General features: G+C 51.6%; 5 protein-coding genes across 5 annotated transcripts; 2 read left to right on the forward strand and 3 right to left on the reverse strand.

Moving 5' to 3' along the window:
- Positions 1-152: 152 nt before the first annotated feature.
- Positions 153-1,880, reverse strand: MRS44_017873 (uncharacterized protein; the record flags this gene model as incomplete). Its single annotated transcript, XM_065615763.1, has 2 exons — positions 153-323; positions 372-1,880. 2 exons carry the CDS (start codon positions 1,878-1,880, stop codon positions 153-155), a joined length of 1,680 nt encoding a protein of 559 aa, XP_065471835.1.
- Positions 1,881-2,193: 313 nt separating this feature from the next.
- Positions 2,194-3,064, forward strand: MRS44_017874 (uncharacterized protein; the record flags this gene model as incomplete). The annotated part of the gene is made up of 5 exons (XM_065615764.1): positions 2,194-2,217; positions 2,400-2,514; positions 2,570-2,622; positions 2,680-2,949; positions 3,005-3,064. The coding sequence occupies 5 exons, from the start codon at positions 2,194-2,196 to the stop codon at positions 3,062-3,064; spliced, it is 522 nt and encodes a 173-aa protein (XP_065471836.1).
- Positions 3,065-7,276: 4,212 nt separating this feature from the next.
- On the forward strand, positions 7,277-8,050 carry MRS44_017875 (uncharacterized protein; the record flags this gene model as incomplete). The annotated part of the gene is made up of 1 exon (XM_065615765.1): positions 7,277-8,050. One exon carries the CDS (start codon positions 7,277-7,279, stop codon positions 8,048-8,050), a length of 774 nt encoding a protein of 257 aa, XP_065471837.1.
- Positions 8,051-9,912: 1,862 nt separating this feature from the next.
- MRS44_017876 (uncharacterized protein) lies at positions 9,913-10,883 on the reverse strand (the record flags this gene model as incomplete). The annotated part of the gene is made up of 3 exons (XM_065615766.1): positions 9,913-10,493; positions 10,552-10,795; positions 10,851-10,883. 3 exons carry the CDS (start codon positions 10,881-10,883, stop codon positions 9,913-9,915), a joined length of 858 nt encoding a protein of 285 aa, XP_065471838.1.
- A 1,692-nt stretch (positions 10,884-12,575) lies between these two features.
- MRS44_017877 (uncharacterized protein) lies at positions 12,576-14,099 on the reverse strand (the record flags this gene model as incomplete). The annotated part of the gene is made up of 1 exon (XM_065615767.1): positions 12,576-14,099. One exon carries the CDS (start codon positions 14,097-14,099, stop codon positions 12,576-12,578), a length of 1,524 nt encoding a protein of 507 aa, XP_065471839.1.
- Positions 14,100-16,043: the final 1,944 nt, after the last annotated feature.

The raw sequence follows: 16,043 nt of genomic DNA on the forward strand, positions 1-16,043 counted from the left end.
CGGAATTGATTCGTCGAACCGTGGGGGAAACTCAAGCACAACTATTCGACACTGATACTGCTAGAGCCCTTCCACCGGCCCACTCTACACGCTTCAAAGGCACTAAAATCCCCACAACGTTTGCCGTTCGCTATGGGAGAAGGAAGGATTGACTACTCAGGCTCCCCATTTGAACTGTCGCTATCCTCTCCGTCATCACTTATTCCCTCAATGTCGTTTCCTTCCTCATCTTCAAATCCCAGTTCCACCAGTGGCTGCTCTGCTGGTTCCCCGTCTCCAAGCTCTTCTCCTCGGGCTTGATTTGCTCGTTCAAGCAATGCTTGCTATATGCGTTTAGATTGGTTTACTAGCAAACAAATAGTGTGGCTTACATATTCGGCAACGCCCCCCGTTGGCGCTTTACGGTATGCCAGCACAGGTTGTTGACCACTTTCGATGTGTTGAATGATTCTATCTCGAAGACCAAGGTAGAAGCGCTTGAAAGGCCGCAACTTGTCCGGCTCCTGGCGAGTTCCAAGGACTACCTGATCGTAGCCCATTTCGAAAAGAACTTGGCGACACCAATTCTTTGTCTCCGGCTCCAAACATGTGCTAATGTCGATATCAGCCAATGGTCGCTCCATTTCACCTAGAACTGAGCGGTCAATGGGGATACCCCAGTTGCATGCCTTGTCTGGATCGGGGTAATGGTAATTCATCCAGGGCTGGCCGTGAATCACGTGTGGACGGTTCTTCTGAAGGCGAATTCGATGAAGATTCCACGCCTCCACAAAGTCGAAGAGTTCTTGGCGTAATACATCTTCGAAGACGGCGTAGATGGCAATCTGATCCTCCAACATATCGCTGTCAAAGTCCCCGTCCCTGGCGAGCTCCCCAAAGTAGTCTACCCACTGCCGGGACGAGACATGCAGCATGCGCTCCCACCAACTCTCAATCTTAACATTCTTCGTACTTGGAGCCGCCTTGTACGAATCTTTCAGGCGCTTCCCTTGCTGGAACACTTGCCCATGCCATTCCACTCGCCCGTCTGTTGCCAAAACAAAGTTCCAATGTGCTGCTGCGACCAATGGCGTTTCGCTGCCCCTGTCTGCTTGCAAATACCATGGCCGAAAGCCGTAGGCATCACATGCGGCCAAGTACTGCTTCAACACGCTCAAAGCAGTTGTAGCAGTGTGGCCAACATAGAACCAGATAATGTTGCGCGAGTAGGCGTCTATTGCGGCATATATCTCGAATCCATACGCCTTGAGCTTGTCATGACCGTCAATGCACCACTGGTAGTTTGGTCCTGGGACAAGGAACTGTCCCTTCTTCCTCCGAAACATCCTTTTCCGGAGTTCGACCTCATTTGGGAACATGATTTTGTACATCGCAAAGAGAGGGTCTCTTGGTACCCAGAGCTGCTTTTTCTGACGAAGATAAGGCTGGAGAAGGCTTTTGCCATATCCCGAAATAGCATTAGAGCGCCGCGTCATTTCGATGATGACTTGCTCTGTCTTTTCCAGCAACGCAAGGCGCTCCTCGTCGCTATTGATCCTGCGTACCCAGCGGCGGTCCGGGTGAAGCCTGATGCGCTTTAGACCTCGTTTCGTGATCGGCCAGCCCTGTCTCTGCAGAACGCCCAGCGTCTGCTTCTCGGTAAGCCCAACGCGAAAGATCAGGTCGCGGGTGGCCTCTATCAGCTCTGGGGTTTCTTTGGTACGGGCTTGCTGGCGCGGGAGACCCCAGCTTGCGATTCGGCGAGAGATTGTACTGAGATTGACTGCGACATGATATTGCTTCCGAAGCTTATACTGAATCCTGCTTCGCGAGACACCGTTAAGGTAGAGATGAGTGACATAGTCACGGTAGTGATCGATTGGATTGGGCGGACGTGCCATTGTTGGCGGTAATGTCGAAGGCGTGGGCGATTTTCTTGGTCCTCACGACAGGAAAAAGGGGGGGACGGCGATGGCCTGGTCTCACTATACCCTAGCACGTTGACTCACCGCAATACCCCGCAGCGGTGTTGCAACTGGCCCGCTGCGGCTTAGTGTCAGGGGTTTACTGCTGGAACGTTGCCAAACCGGGAACAGGATCGACGCTGCTGACCTGCACATATTTACACAACCCACATCCCTTACAACCCTGGTTCCTACCTTCCCTTCTGTATCGTCGTATCCGTTGGAAAAGCCAATGGTCAACAGCGTTGTCATGCCCACAACCGATCCCGTCATTGTAAGTGAAACTGGTGCCGGTGACCTGACGGAGGGGGACTCGCCCAGCAGGAGTTAACATAGTCAAGAAGGGCAGAGGATTGGTCCGACCCAACGCCCGCAAATCCACGGCCAAGGTTACCGTACGATCCAATAAGTCCTCATGTGGCGAAGAGACGGCTGCTAACACGCTCGTCCGAGCAGAAGAAGAAGCAGACGAAAAAGGCCCCTCCCATCGGCTCGGTGCGTGACTTCCCATGCCGCCCCTGCGTCACACGCGCCACCAAAGCCCCCGGCCATGAATGTGCCTCCCAAGACAGTATGTTGGGTTGCCCCAGGATCATACACCTGCTACGCTGACATGCACGGAATAGATACTGGTGCTGCGTGCTGGGACTGCGCAAAGAACGCTCACACCTGCAGGCCGGTAAGGCATATCTGCTTGCTCTCAGGTATCGAGCCACTGACAAAGCTGCATCTCTAGGTCCCGGTTGGTGCTCTTGCTGCTGTGCGCGCCTTTTGGGAGCTGAATCGGCAGCTCAAGCGTGCGAATTCCGATCCAGACGATGCCTGGCGGACTGCTGCACAGCGCGCAGCACAACAATTACGAGCTTGCGGTAGTGGTGCGGCTCTTCCTGCCGCTCCAGGACCAGCTCCCGCTTTGGCTTCGTTCGGCGAGATAGCTGAGAAGAGCCCCGAGGAGCGAAAGATCATGGCGCTGGAGACCATCGCTGAGGCTGCTCGGCTCTGGATTGTGAGCGGGATCAAGTCGTCAGATACATTTCCACTACTAACTCGATGCTCAGCAGCTCAATAAGCCGGACGAGGAGGACGAGGAGGACGAGGAAGAGATGGAAGAGGACAATTGAGCGTTGGTGTTGCCCAGTTCGACCGCCATGGTGGTGGCCGATGTCTGTAGGACGTGATAGAAATCTGCTTTGCTGGTCCGCTGCGGTCCCGCTGCTTTGATTACATTTTCCGTAACGCGAAAAAAATCCAAGAATCTACGCTGAGGTACACGGAGCAATGTACTGCGGGGTGGGTTGCCCATCTCGCTAACCCGTTTCGTCTCTCTTGCGGTGGTTTGTGGGGTTTTGCAACAGTGACCCCTATAGTCTGCCGTAGGTGGGTATGTACGGCAGGTGGGTACTGCATGGTAAGTGTCAGGCGACGTGAAGACACTACCGCCGGTCTGCCATCTAAATTTGGATGTGAGGAGGGCCGTGTTTTCGTCAAACCGCATTGCGGTTTGAAGCACTCTAAGACTATCCGAGACAGCTCCTCGCTGCTCTAATTTCGTTTGAGCCGCTCATAAACCTACTTCGGGAACAAATTGGCAAGGTACGAAGGATCCATTGCCTGAACGACTCACCCTGAGGTTCAAGCAGGCCATGTCCGAGTGTTGGTTCCGTGTTGGCAGAGCAACTCCACCAACGCAGGGACATACTGGTGGATATCGCCCGTGTATCGTGGCTTGTGATACCCTGGGCGGCAATAGAAAGCTCTGGAGTCCTCGGCGTTTGGGAAATGTCCACATTACATATACCCAGCCATCATTACTGATTATGGGAATGGCCACGCGGTAATCCGGAAAGGCCAGTTTAGTGGTGATGAACCAGTGGTCTGCTACTGGGGTAAATCACATGTAGTTGTCCGTTGCAGTCCGGTTGCTCCAAAGGCTTCATTTCAACCGCCGCGAATAGAGAATGGAGGTTCATAACCCCCCCTGCGGCATCTCTTCCCGAGATAGAAAACACATTGCTAAGTCGATGCCCAATGCCACGCCATAGCCCCTGGCAACACAGTCGTCAATAGTCGGAATCCCCCGAAGACCCGTCAAAGGAGGAAACGGACTAGTCGTACTGTTATCACCTCCGTGCACTTATGAGCAGATGTATAACATACCTCAACCTCAGTAAGGATATGAACGGAGACTATATGGAAGATTGAGCTGAAGTCTTTTGTTGGAACGATCATAAATACTTTGGCTATTGTTAAAATTCTGTGGGGTGCAAGTTAGACGTTTTCCTGTCGACCAAACGCTTGTAATGAGTGCTTGCCTTAACGTGAAATACCTCACAAATCGCAATAATTCTGCGAAAGGCGGAAAGGAAGAGAGCCTTCACAATCATATTTACTCATCCGCGTTTGCCGACCCGGGAATGCAAGGAGAATTTATCATAAGGCACCAGTGGACTGTAAGACTGGTTAATGATGATTCTTCTTTGGTTGGTCGGAGACATGTACAGTGTATATATATTATTTTGGCCCTGCAGTGCTGGACTTACGGCAGGTTGGGCTGCCCATGCTTTAAAAAAAATCATGATTGCGACCAGGCTGAGCGACACAATCGCATTTTCCATCTGGAGAGCTGTACAGTGCGGCCAGCATCGGGCGCCTCTTTGACATCTTGAAACGTGGTGTGGTCGTCAGGGTTAACGATATCTGCTTATCGAATGTCACGGGAACATCGGCGAGCGTACAGCATATACTTTTACGGGCAGCTAATATGAAACAGCTTACCGTGCAAAATATCATCCTATAGGGACACGAAGATATGCCTACATAACCAAAGAGCAAGCGAATTGCGAGACTACAAGCATAGCTAAAGTGTTAGGGCTCGCATGATATACACAAAACTGCTTCGGCTGCAATAGGGTGCATGGGTTTAGCATTTGAGCCTTCCGTCTAGCCAGCGAAGCATGAGCAAATTTGCATGGATCTTTCCATATGCACGATTTGGTCAGCAAGCGGTCACTCATACCCCTGTACAACGACATGACATGGTAACGGCGAACTTTCTGAAACAAGCGGCTACCGCCGCAATTAGCGGAAGGTTTGGGATTGGCTCAGGATCTTGGCTTGGTTGTTGAGAACTAATTCCCACCACCAGGCAGACACAGAATTATCACTCCAACCGGCTCCATGAAGCAAGATTATTCTTCGCCTCGGCAGTTTTTGACGCAACACCCACGTTCCGCGTAAGTAGCACGCAGAACTCACTGCTGGGCCAGTTGAGTGCGCCGTTGGGCGAATGGGGAGGCATTCGCCGGCCCGGAGCCCAACAGGTGGGTCCTTGTGGCATTCCTAGGAGCTTAGTAGGGGTCCTTGCGCCAGCCACCCGCCAATTGAACGCAAGAATTGTCTAACTGATACAGCCACGGCCAAATCGTACAAGCAACGGCACGAACAGCGAAGCTCCGCTGGATCGGCTTTTAGCAGAGTTAGATCCAGAGGACTGTTCGTTCTTAGTGTATCAATTTTGTGAGAGAAAGGTGATCTTCCAATTCAATGGACATACATACTTGGGCATCCGGGTGCCCATGTATCAGTCGCCGTGCGTAAGCAGAGTTGGTTTGGCTGCCGGATTTGTTATGTAGCGATTTGTAATAACCAGCGTTGTTGGGACTTATCTCGCCACCTAATTTAGGCGAGGAATGTGTACCGTTAATTTTGCGCATTTTAATTGGCTACAACCTCTCGTCATGACCGCCTTGGAGGTTGTTGAGCATTCAGGAGATGGGTTGCATGCATGAACGACCAATGATACCTCGCGGCTAGCACCTGTTTGTTTGGTTCCGTCCATGATTAACGTTGGATTTATTTTTGTTGCCGAGATGATCAACATGAAACTAGGCTAACACCGCATGGCTACGCGATTCTTTTCGTTTCGTTTCTCCTCCTCTGCCTCTCAACCACCTACCCTCGATCTGGAAGATGGGAACTGAGCGGCGTCAAGCTGTTTCTTGCGGCTATGAACCGATCGAGATAAGGTCGATGACGGGGAACCGGTATATCGGTTGAGCGCCACCCAATGAAACATTACCTAATAGTGATGCTAGGCCCGAGATCCCGTTCCCGTCCCTAGAGTTCTAGGCCGTAGGACCTACCTGAGACCTGCATTCGGACCTGAACTCTTTTGTTGATACTCTTTACGGTCGGAGCGGTAACAATAATGGCCACTCGCATGGAGGAGCGGCTGGACAACGCCTGCGAGCTGCCGTGGAGAAGAGTTGTGCGCGGAGAAGCCGGAACGAGTAAGTTCTCGTCACCATAGATATCGACTCTAAGATGGGTGGAGGAGCTGGACGACAGATATTCTGCTCCTCTGCTAATTATTTGCCTAATTCTTCGAAGCCGGTACCTAAACTGACCTGAATCCCGAAGTAGTTGGCTAACTCTCTAGCCATAGCGTCCCGGGGCCACACCGTCAACGGCGAGGCACAACGACATCGTCTGCTGCATATACGAACGGGTGGCTAGACCTATATTTAGCTATACCGACCGCACGTCTCATCGAATCAAAGAGGTGCCGAAGAATTGCGGGAAGATAAACTTACCCGTTTGATGAAGGATCGGCAGCGTCCCCTGTGCTATCCGACCGCTGACACCCTCTCAAGAGAAGCTTGTTTAGGAACCTAGACCGAATCAACTAAAATAGAGTGCGGTCTAAATGAGTCCGTCTATTTGCGGTCTCCCAGGAGTGGGCACTTCCTTTCTAGGGCATCAGCTCAAATATCACATGCAGTATACGGCGCAGTCCGTCATATAAACGGAATGCAACATGCAATGTTAGCATAGTACCTATTATCTATTGAAGTCGCTCGGATGCGGAATGAGGCTTAATATTACCCTATGGGCGAGATGAAAGCTGCATAGGGTCAACACATGAGGCACAAAGCTTTCAGACTATCCGAGCTTATCGCAAAATCAAACACACCAGATGGGTGATCCCCGATGACGGAAAGGTTAGAGGCTCGTAGTGAGCCCATCGTGTCCTTGTGGGAGAACCTCCATGGCTTGCGCCTAATGCCGAATCCATTGGGCTAGGACGGGAGAAGTTTGGTTCCAGAGTCTCAAGAGGATACTCCCGGAGAAGCTCTCGGACGTCCAGATAGGTATACACTCATTTCATCTATAAAAGGAGGCACCTACCTCCTCGAAACTGATTGTTATTATCTAGTTCTCATCCTCATTCCACAAGCTCCTTTAGTACCCAGCTCCGGATCTCTTACCTTCACACCCTCATTTTAAAAAACCCTCTTGTATCCTTCTCTTCTCAAATCACCCCATCTTTCACCATGAAGCTTCATCAAGTCGTTGCCATCCTCAGCTTCATTGCTGCCGGAGCCTCTGCCACTCCCGGAGGCTACGGAGATAGGGATAACAATGTGAACAAGTACGGCAACACCTATGGCGGCAACACCTACGGCGGCAAGGATGGCCACAGCTACGGCGGCCACAACAATAACTACGGTGACGGCAAGCACGGCCACGGCAAGCACGGCCACGGCAAGCACGGCCACGGCAAGCACGGCCACGGCAAGCATGGCCACGGAAAGGACGGCCACGGAAAGGACTGCGATAAAAAGAAGAGCCACGGCAAGGATGGCTATGGCAAAGATGGCTACGGCAAGGATGGCTACGGCAAGGATGGCTATGGCAAAGATGGCTATGGCAAAGATGGCTACGGCAAGGATGGCTACGGCAAGGATGGCTACGGCAAGGATGGCTACGGCAAGGATGGCTACGGCAAGGATGGCTATGGCAAAGATGGCTATGGCAAAGATGGCTACGGCAAGGATGGCTACGGCAAGGATGGCTATGGCAAAGATGCACGGCAAGGATGGCTATGGCAAGGATGGCTATGGCAAAGATGGCTACGGCAAGGATGGCTACGGCAAGGATGGCTACGGCAAGGATGGCTACGGCAAGGATGGCTATGGCAAGGATGGCTATGGCAAGGATGGCTACGGCAAGGATGGCTACGGCAAGGATGGCTATGGCAAAGATGGCTATGGCAAAGATGGCTATGGCAAGGATGGCTACGCATCCTATTACTAAGGGTGCTCTGACACACGGGCTGTCTGACTAGCAGGATTAAACTTGGATGAAACAGATCGTGAGGAAAACCCCGTCATAGCTGACGAATACGACCCCATCTAAGGAAGGATAAAACAGACCAACTTCAGTCAATCATTTAGTTGGAAATCAAGAGCTTCAACGGAGTTAAAATACCCATTGAATGTGATAGTTATGAGCCCGGTTTGCCAACTTAGCTATCTTTTTGACCCTTTTTAGAAACCTCTCTTCTTAGCTATTAAAATAATAAGCCAGCTAGTCAATTTGATACCTTCTACTGCTACTAGCACACACGATGGATCAGAACGGCTTAGATTCTTCCCGGGTTATCCTCTAAGGGCCTGGTAATTAGAAGCTATGGATTAACATCATCTAGAAGTTCGCAACAGCCTACAACATTTGGGATTTTATCGACCCCTTAAAGGCTGACTAGGTCGGTCACGAGCTAAGCCGATAGAACCTACTCAGGAATGTCGGCTTCGATGATATTCATTGGCAAAGTAATATTCCCCTCGTTAATGCACTAGCGTCGGAACTGCTCATTCGTAGTAGCCGTACTAACACGAGTATATTTCTTGCTGTCTCTAAGAGCTTGGCCGCCTACATAGGCCGCATCTATAACCTTAATGTGATTGAGCTCGGTCTCCTTAGGCTGGAAGAGACTTAAGAGCAATTGTGACGGTCAAGGTTCCCAACGTAGTAAACCGTAACCTGATGGGTTTATGTTGGCAGTTGAAACGGGGCGTAACGCACTGAGCGTAGGGTGGCGAATCACGTCTGATAATATCAAGAAATATTCTTGAGTAATCAAGTTGTATTGAAAGCTTGGAGAGTTAATAGATGCAGGAAATGTGCAAATGAGCGACGCTATATACTGCATCTCTTTGTATGGGAGCGACATTGAAAAGTCGCTCCTTCTTGGTGGGAGCGGCATCGTGAAGTCTGTATGTATGTATGTATATTTTTCGTCCGGGGGGCCGCGAGGCCCCAGAAGTCTCCTATGGGAGCACAGGACGTGCTGAGCTACGGGAGTCTACCTATGATCTAACCATACAGTGTCCCCTATCCAGCATATCATCGGCACAAATGGCGCATTACATCGAGCCTGTTACCCGTCAGCGGGTGGTCCAGGCGCGGCTAGTAAACAGTAGCCGCGGGGCAGTTCATGACTATGATAGTCATGGTGGAGGACCGTGGTTGAGGATGGCCGCGGCCAGACGGAGAGCGTTGCGGCTCCCTATCTAGCCGAGCCTACATAGTAGAAAGAGGTAATAAAAGAAGAGAAGAGAGAATAAAGGAGGGAGCGGACGCAGCTGCATCTCGGGTCGGCCCCGTCTAGTAGCGAGGGCAGATCCTATCAAAGAAGGCGCTTGTCTTGGCCAGCTTGACGAACTTGTCAAAGTCTTTTCCTAATGCCAGATTCACTGCCGTATTCGGCGAGGGAGCGAGCCTCGCTCGATGCCGTGGCGGTACCTTTCTACAGTAGAAGATATGGTCAGGTGTTTCGAATACCGCCCCAGCCACCTCAATTAATTCTTGGAAATCCGACGATCCCCCTTCCCTTCAGGAGCCAGACCAGCAGTCTGAAAGTCCTAGATTTAGAGTTCAAAGTCCCAGATGGAATCATATAGAGATATAAACCCGACAAGAACTCTTATCTCAAAAATTAACAATCAAGTTCAATGGAATACTTGCACTCAGCACCCCTGCGCAATATTTCCACAGGTCGTCGGCGGCGGGAGGAAGACCCAGCAACCTCGGCGGAGGCAGCAGAGGATTGATTCCACACCGACAACGGAGTAGAATGGCGGTTGCCGAGTACGTTGGCGTGGGCAATCGGCTGATACATGACTCTCTAAGGTTGCGAAGGAGGAAGAGCCGACGGTTGTGCGCCTGCGTCCATGAGAGAGGATGACTGCACAGTAGACAGAGGTGAAGCAATAGCAGGTGCGTGAGCGTGGGCATGACCATGTCGCCAAGGACCCCCACGCTGGCTGACCTCCCGAGTGGGGGAAACGGCAGCAGGCGCTTCTGGTACAGACTCGAAGTCGAAGCATAGATGGGAGGCGGAGATTCTATCTACGCCTTCTTCATAGCCGTGGGCGGGTTGAGTGCCACTGGTCACTGGCTGTGACGGAGCCGCCGGTGCTGGAGGTTGGTTGGCATACTGCCATGGAGCCGAACCCGGAGTTTGAGTTGGAGGAAGTGTTGATGGATGAGCCACGAACTGTGGCCCCCATAGTTCCTGGCTCTGAGCCTCACCGATGCGCTTGGCCGTGATGTACTTTTTCGCACCTTCGATCGTCGCCATATCGTTCAAGATGAAACCGACTCTCCACTGGAAGAGGTTCTCATCTCTCCCGTTTTCGACTTTGAAGATGGCTTCCCATGCGATCGCATCCGAAAGAATTCCCTTGGCTTGCGCAGCCAAGCCGCCTGTATATGTATGTCGTCAGTAAGCTGTGGGCACCGAGGGTCGCACGGAAGTGCATACGGAAAACAACATTATGAAGACGAGCTGTGTATTCGAAGTCCAAATCTATGTCGTCAATCAACTGGTGAAGCAGCGGACCTTCGGGAAGACTGTTTGGGTCGATGAATTCCATCGATGCACCTCTCAACCGTTTCGACAGAGCCATCATCAGCTTTGCCTCGAGATCCAAGTAGAACTTGAGCGTCCAGGGCTGTCTGTTGGAATCTGCTTCGAGATAGGTGAAGAGATTGACGCCAGCTATCATCTGGCAGTGAAGCAGGTTAGGCCTCGTCTTTCCACAAGTGCAAGGATGGACTTACCGTGCAGCCATTATGCACACAATCTTGGCACATGGCGGGCACGAGATTGAGCCAGAGTGACTCAAGCGGGCAGGATAGGGACAGAAGCGGATGGGTAGAAGTTGAAATCAAAGATGAATCAGCCTGCGAGGCAAGTGTAACTGATGAAATAGATTCGCAAGGCGGGAGACGAGTTAGATTTAATCGCAGCGTTCAAGTCTTTGAACCCGAGAAGCAAGGCATAAAAATTTCTTTAGGGCTTCCAAACAGGTCGAAAGTACGTTAAAGGGCGCATGGCCTCGTTTGTGAGGCCGTTTGTCCAAGGGGTGACTCTGGGAAGTCTGTGTTCAGGCTTGCTGCTCTGTTTGCCATGCATGCATCCGACAATGTTAGTGGAGCTCCTGAGGGCCCGTCTAGGACGCTACAACGGCCTCCTTTTTCTGTTTGCACAGTGTTCATCCAGTGTCGTCAATGTCAAACGGACGGGTGCATGTTGTATTGACAAAGTGATGCATCAAGTTTGGTGATAAGTTGCAGTCTCGGAGACAAAGGAAGTCCGCGGTGGCTGCGCTAGCACTCGGGTAACCCCTCGCAACATAATATGGCCCCACTTTAATTGGGCCGAGCTTCAAAACATGTCTACGAATGCAAATACCCACCCTAACCTGTACCAATTACGACCACCCGCTCAAAGGACATAGTATCCACATCCCAGTCATCAGCAGATCGGAACATCTTAGCCATACGGTTTCAAGACATATGAGTACATGAAGAGGAGAATGATAGTAGATTGAATTAAAGGTATCCATTGTATGAAGTAAGCGGTTGTCGGAATCAAGAGTTGCAACGAGTTTATTCTAAGATAATAAACATTTATTGGTGGCCTCACGCAGTCAAGAGGGACAGAGCGTGTATGGTTTGGCTGCAACGGGTCACCTGTCGCTGCGGTCTTATACGTAAAACGCGTTAGACCGTAGCGTCAGAGAGGGCCCCGTCCGCGCTCCCCTGTAGGGAGGCAAAGTGTCTGTATATTGCAGTGGTTCTATATCCAGAGGGAGGGAGGGAGGGAAAATCGAGTCTTGACTGCGTGAGAGATGACGGGCTACTTGCAGAGGCGAGCAATTGACTCCCGTGAGGCAGTTGCAGGAGGGAAGAAACCCCTCAGTAAGCCCTCCGAAGCCGGGAAGCCTATTCTGCAGTGTGGTTGTTACGTGAGGCAACCTCAATAAAACTACCCCCTCTACTCCTGTCATTTAAATGAACTCTACCCCCTAAAAGCGAGGCATAAGAAAGAACTCTACTACAGTTCCAATAGTCATTATACAGTAGTAAGTGAGTACTATTATTAGCATCAAATCGCAAAATGGGCTTCCGAGATTTCGCTGTAGACAGTTCTAGGCTTGTTGATAATATTCCAAGACTTCATCATCGCCCTTGCCTTTGCTAAAAAGCTGTTCTAGTCTTCTAAACCCCTCTTGTACCAACGGCGGAATATCCTCGAAAGGAACCTTGAATCCAAAATCAATTCGCCGTTTTCTCGCTCTCTTACGCCCACTCGTCTCTGCCGCCTTTTGCTGCGCGGCGGCTTCCAGTGCCAGTCGTTTGAAGGTGCCCGGCCGGGCTACCAGAACGGTCGTCACGTCTGCGAATAATTCTTAGGCTTCATTCTCAATACATATCACGGGGTGTAGAATTAAAGCAACTCGTCAACGGTGTATTTACTCATAACAACATCGAAACACCGTCCTATAAAACACATCGCTCAACCCAATTCCGAAATTCCCCATCAACCCAGTCAGCGAGCAGTCGCAGCACCGCCAGCAAGCGATACGATCCCTCCACAGTCATGGTGCTCCCAATCTCAAGAGGCCCGCACACCTCGAACTCGCCCCCGGCGTCAAAAGCAAAGTAGAGCTCCCAGCTCTCACACACCACCAGAAGGACAGGGAGGAACGGGAGCCGTTCGCTATTGCCTGGGGAAGAAGCCAGTGGCTCATACTTGGCCACGCGCCCGTACCAGGCCGCGAGCCAGATGCCAAGTTGAGCTTTGCCCTCAGCTCGGCGCCGCGTGTCGACCTTTGTTTCGACTAGGACGCCCGACGGCTCATAGCATAAGGGGCCATGGGTCGACTGGTTAAAGGATTTCGGTCCGTCTAACTCGTCAACGAACGTCGCAATGCGCGAGGAAAGGTCCTTGTCAGGCTGTAGCAGGAGAGCGTAGTCAATCATCTTGCCGCTCAACGTCTCAAGCTCGCCTCGTGAGGCCGGGACGAAAGGCTTGGCTATGGAGGCCTGCGTAATATTCTCTGCGTTCACGTGCGGCATATTAGACATAGCGAGCCGGAGTACTGGACCGTGTATGTGATCGTTCCATGTCGCTTCAGATCGAGTTGTCTTGACGAACCGGATAGTGTTCGCCACAATGTCTCGTACGGTGCTGAGCTCGTTGTAGATGGCCAGGAGATTCCCCATTCCGTCATTGAAAGACGGGAAGAGTGTGCGAGCATCGTGCACTGCCTTCGCATCAACAACCGCAACTCGATCCTCAGCTGCAAATCGACCATCCGGAACCATGAGCTCATCTTGCAACACCGTCTTCAGCTCCCGTGGCAGGAATCCGTCCCCTTGTATCACCTTCCAAATATCGCTAAACAACTCGAGAGCCTGGGCACTCCCCGTCTCCTCGATCTTGTTCCGCAACGCCCGGGGATCCGGCGTCGTCCACGTCACAGGCTTCTCGAGCTTGAGGAGATCGTCCGGGTTCTTAACGGGGCTTGTTGATCTCGTCCGGCTCGTTCGGCTGGTCACGCTGCTTTGTTCGCGCGAGGCGGAGGCGAAGGATTGCCGCTCGCTAGAGCTGAGCTTGGCAGTGAAAGACTGAGGCGGGGGGAGGACAGGTTGACGCAGTTGGCGATGAGGAAGGGTTGTCCTAGCCGTTGACCGTTCTTCGATGATAGCTACGTCGTCTTGGCTCGAGGTGGCTGTAGTCGGGGTCTGCTGGCTAGATGGTGCGCCGGCGTTCTTTCTCGGGCTTCGTCGCATCGTGTCTCCAACTACCACTTCGTCAAAGGTAGAGTCAATGTCCGGTCGGTTCGTCTGGAGTCGTTTCGGTGATGGATGATCTTCGAGATCGTAGCGCTGGCGCCTGCGAGAGGGTGTTGAGATGCTCTCCTCGTACTGGAGCGTCAGCTGGCACGTTTCCGGATCGGAGCAGGCGTGTAGGAGACGGTGCTGATCGGAGATCCAGGCGACGATGACTTCAGAGTCCATTTACGACTTGGGGTTTGAATGATTGACGCTGTCCTGTGGGATGATGCATTGGTTGGCGGATGACGATGGTGGTGGATTGCTTCATTGATGACGTGATGTTTTCTCTACGCCTTTGTTGTTTTCGGTTGCTAGGCTGCGTGATAAGATAAGGCTCGGCCATGGTGGATGGAGGAAGTTTGTTCCGAAATGGGAGGGCCATTTGTCGGTCCGACAGGGCTTTGCATGGACACGGACAAAACATGGCCCCATCTCGCATATCACCGCTAGGTTCGTGCGACTGGATGTCTCCTGCTTGCGCGAAGACTACCATGATGTACTGAGTAAGGATCTAAACCAATTACGGTTAGTATGTTACTTAGCTCACTCTGATTGCAATAGACTGATAACAGAAGCTCACTATGACCTCGGCAGTCTCAGATAGTGCCCTAGCAGTGGGGCAAGTACGGCCCGGTAGTCTTCGCGCAAGCAAGGAGATGAGACGTGGCTCATACTTTGGGGTCGTGTATCCGGTTTCACATCCAACTTGTCATATCAAGGATTCCAATCCTAACGACATGAGCTTAAATAGCTCTGTCCGAACACATGGCTGTTCAATTTCTTTTGTTCTTTAGATAATTCTCATCAATTGACTGGTGTCATCAATGATCCCTGTGGAGCCAGTTGTCTAACACCCCATCATGCACTGAGATCACACCCATTCCTGATGGTGACCTGTTAGTGTGCGAATCAATTGATGCCCTACTGTACGCACACACACACACACACACACACACAGGTCTATTACGCCCGGTAGGCTATGCACAAAGGGCTCTGAAGCTGAAAATATATACACAACTCTAATTCTTGCCTTAATCTCGCCAAGCCCTTGTGGATCCCGCATTGTTCTTTTGGGCTACTCCTTGCTCTTCATCTTGGTCCTCGTGAAGGTTAGTAGCAAGTCAACTTGAAGCCCAATTCCTCCAAGTGTTCATTTTCCCATTTCTGGCAGCTGAATCAGTGCCTGCTTTTGATTATACGAGGGGTTTTTAGTTAGTATTGATAGGTTAGCGGAATTTGGATCATCTCTGATCAAGGCGACCCGTAGCGATTGCGAATCTGATTGTCGCTCGTACAGCGTTCATGTTAGGTGTCTACTTCTGTCCATCTGATATTGCCTTCCCTCCCAGAAAGAAGGAGATATTGCCACGCTTTGTGTCTGTACATTGAAGCATCTCTTTGCGGTGTGTCGTCCAATTCACGCAGCGGAAGAGAAAATGCTCTACCGTTTCTTTTGCCCGTCCGCACGGGCACTCATCTGTCGGCGCAGCTCGAATCTGATACAGATAACCGTTGAGCCGGGTCATTCCGGTCCTAAGCTGTGCCAGCACGCTAGCCTCCTTCCACGGCAACTGGTCGTATAGTAGGCGAGTGTGTCTTCCAGGCAGGGCTGAATCGACCCCTCTGGAGTGTCTACCCACCCCCTTCTGGCAGTGTTCTTTCGCTTCGGAGCTCTGCCCTTGTTTGGTTCAGAATGGTGCACTTTGCTTTCACTGATGTTCGTCGTGGCGTGGCGTATGGCTCCGTTGCTTGGCGGGCTGATGTCTTGGCTATTCTCTGGACTTTGAGTTCAGCGCGCGAGAGTAACCAGACTATGTTGATCCTGTTCTTGTCTCTCTGAAGTGCCTCCATGGAGTTGTATATGTCCCGGATATACCCTTGTCTGGATTGCTGACGGGGATTGCGTATGGCCTGCGCCGCAGATTTGTTGCTTGTTAGGATGATAATGACTCGATACCTCATCTCCGGCAGCCATTTGAGGCCGTGAGCGATAGCTGCCAACTCAGCTGTGTAGGGATTGTGTTCTTCCCTCGTACCCAGGGTGACCGAAAAGGTTTCGATGATTTTTGCCCGCTTTTGTTATGGAGAGCGGAAGCCGGACGGTTCCTCCCATGCCGACCAGTCCGT

This window comes from Fusarium solani, assembly GCF_023522795.1.
Source record: "Fusarium solani strain SB1 chromosome Unknown bctg00000014, whole genome shotgun sequence".
NCBI classification, from domain to species: domain Eukaryota; kingdom Fungi; phylum Ascomycota; class Sordariomycetes; order Hypocreales; family Nectriaceae; genus Fusarium; species Fusarium solani.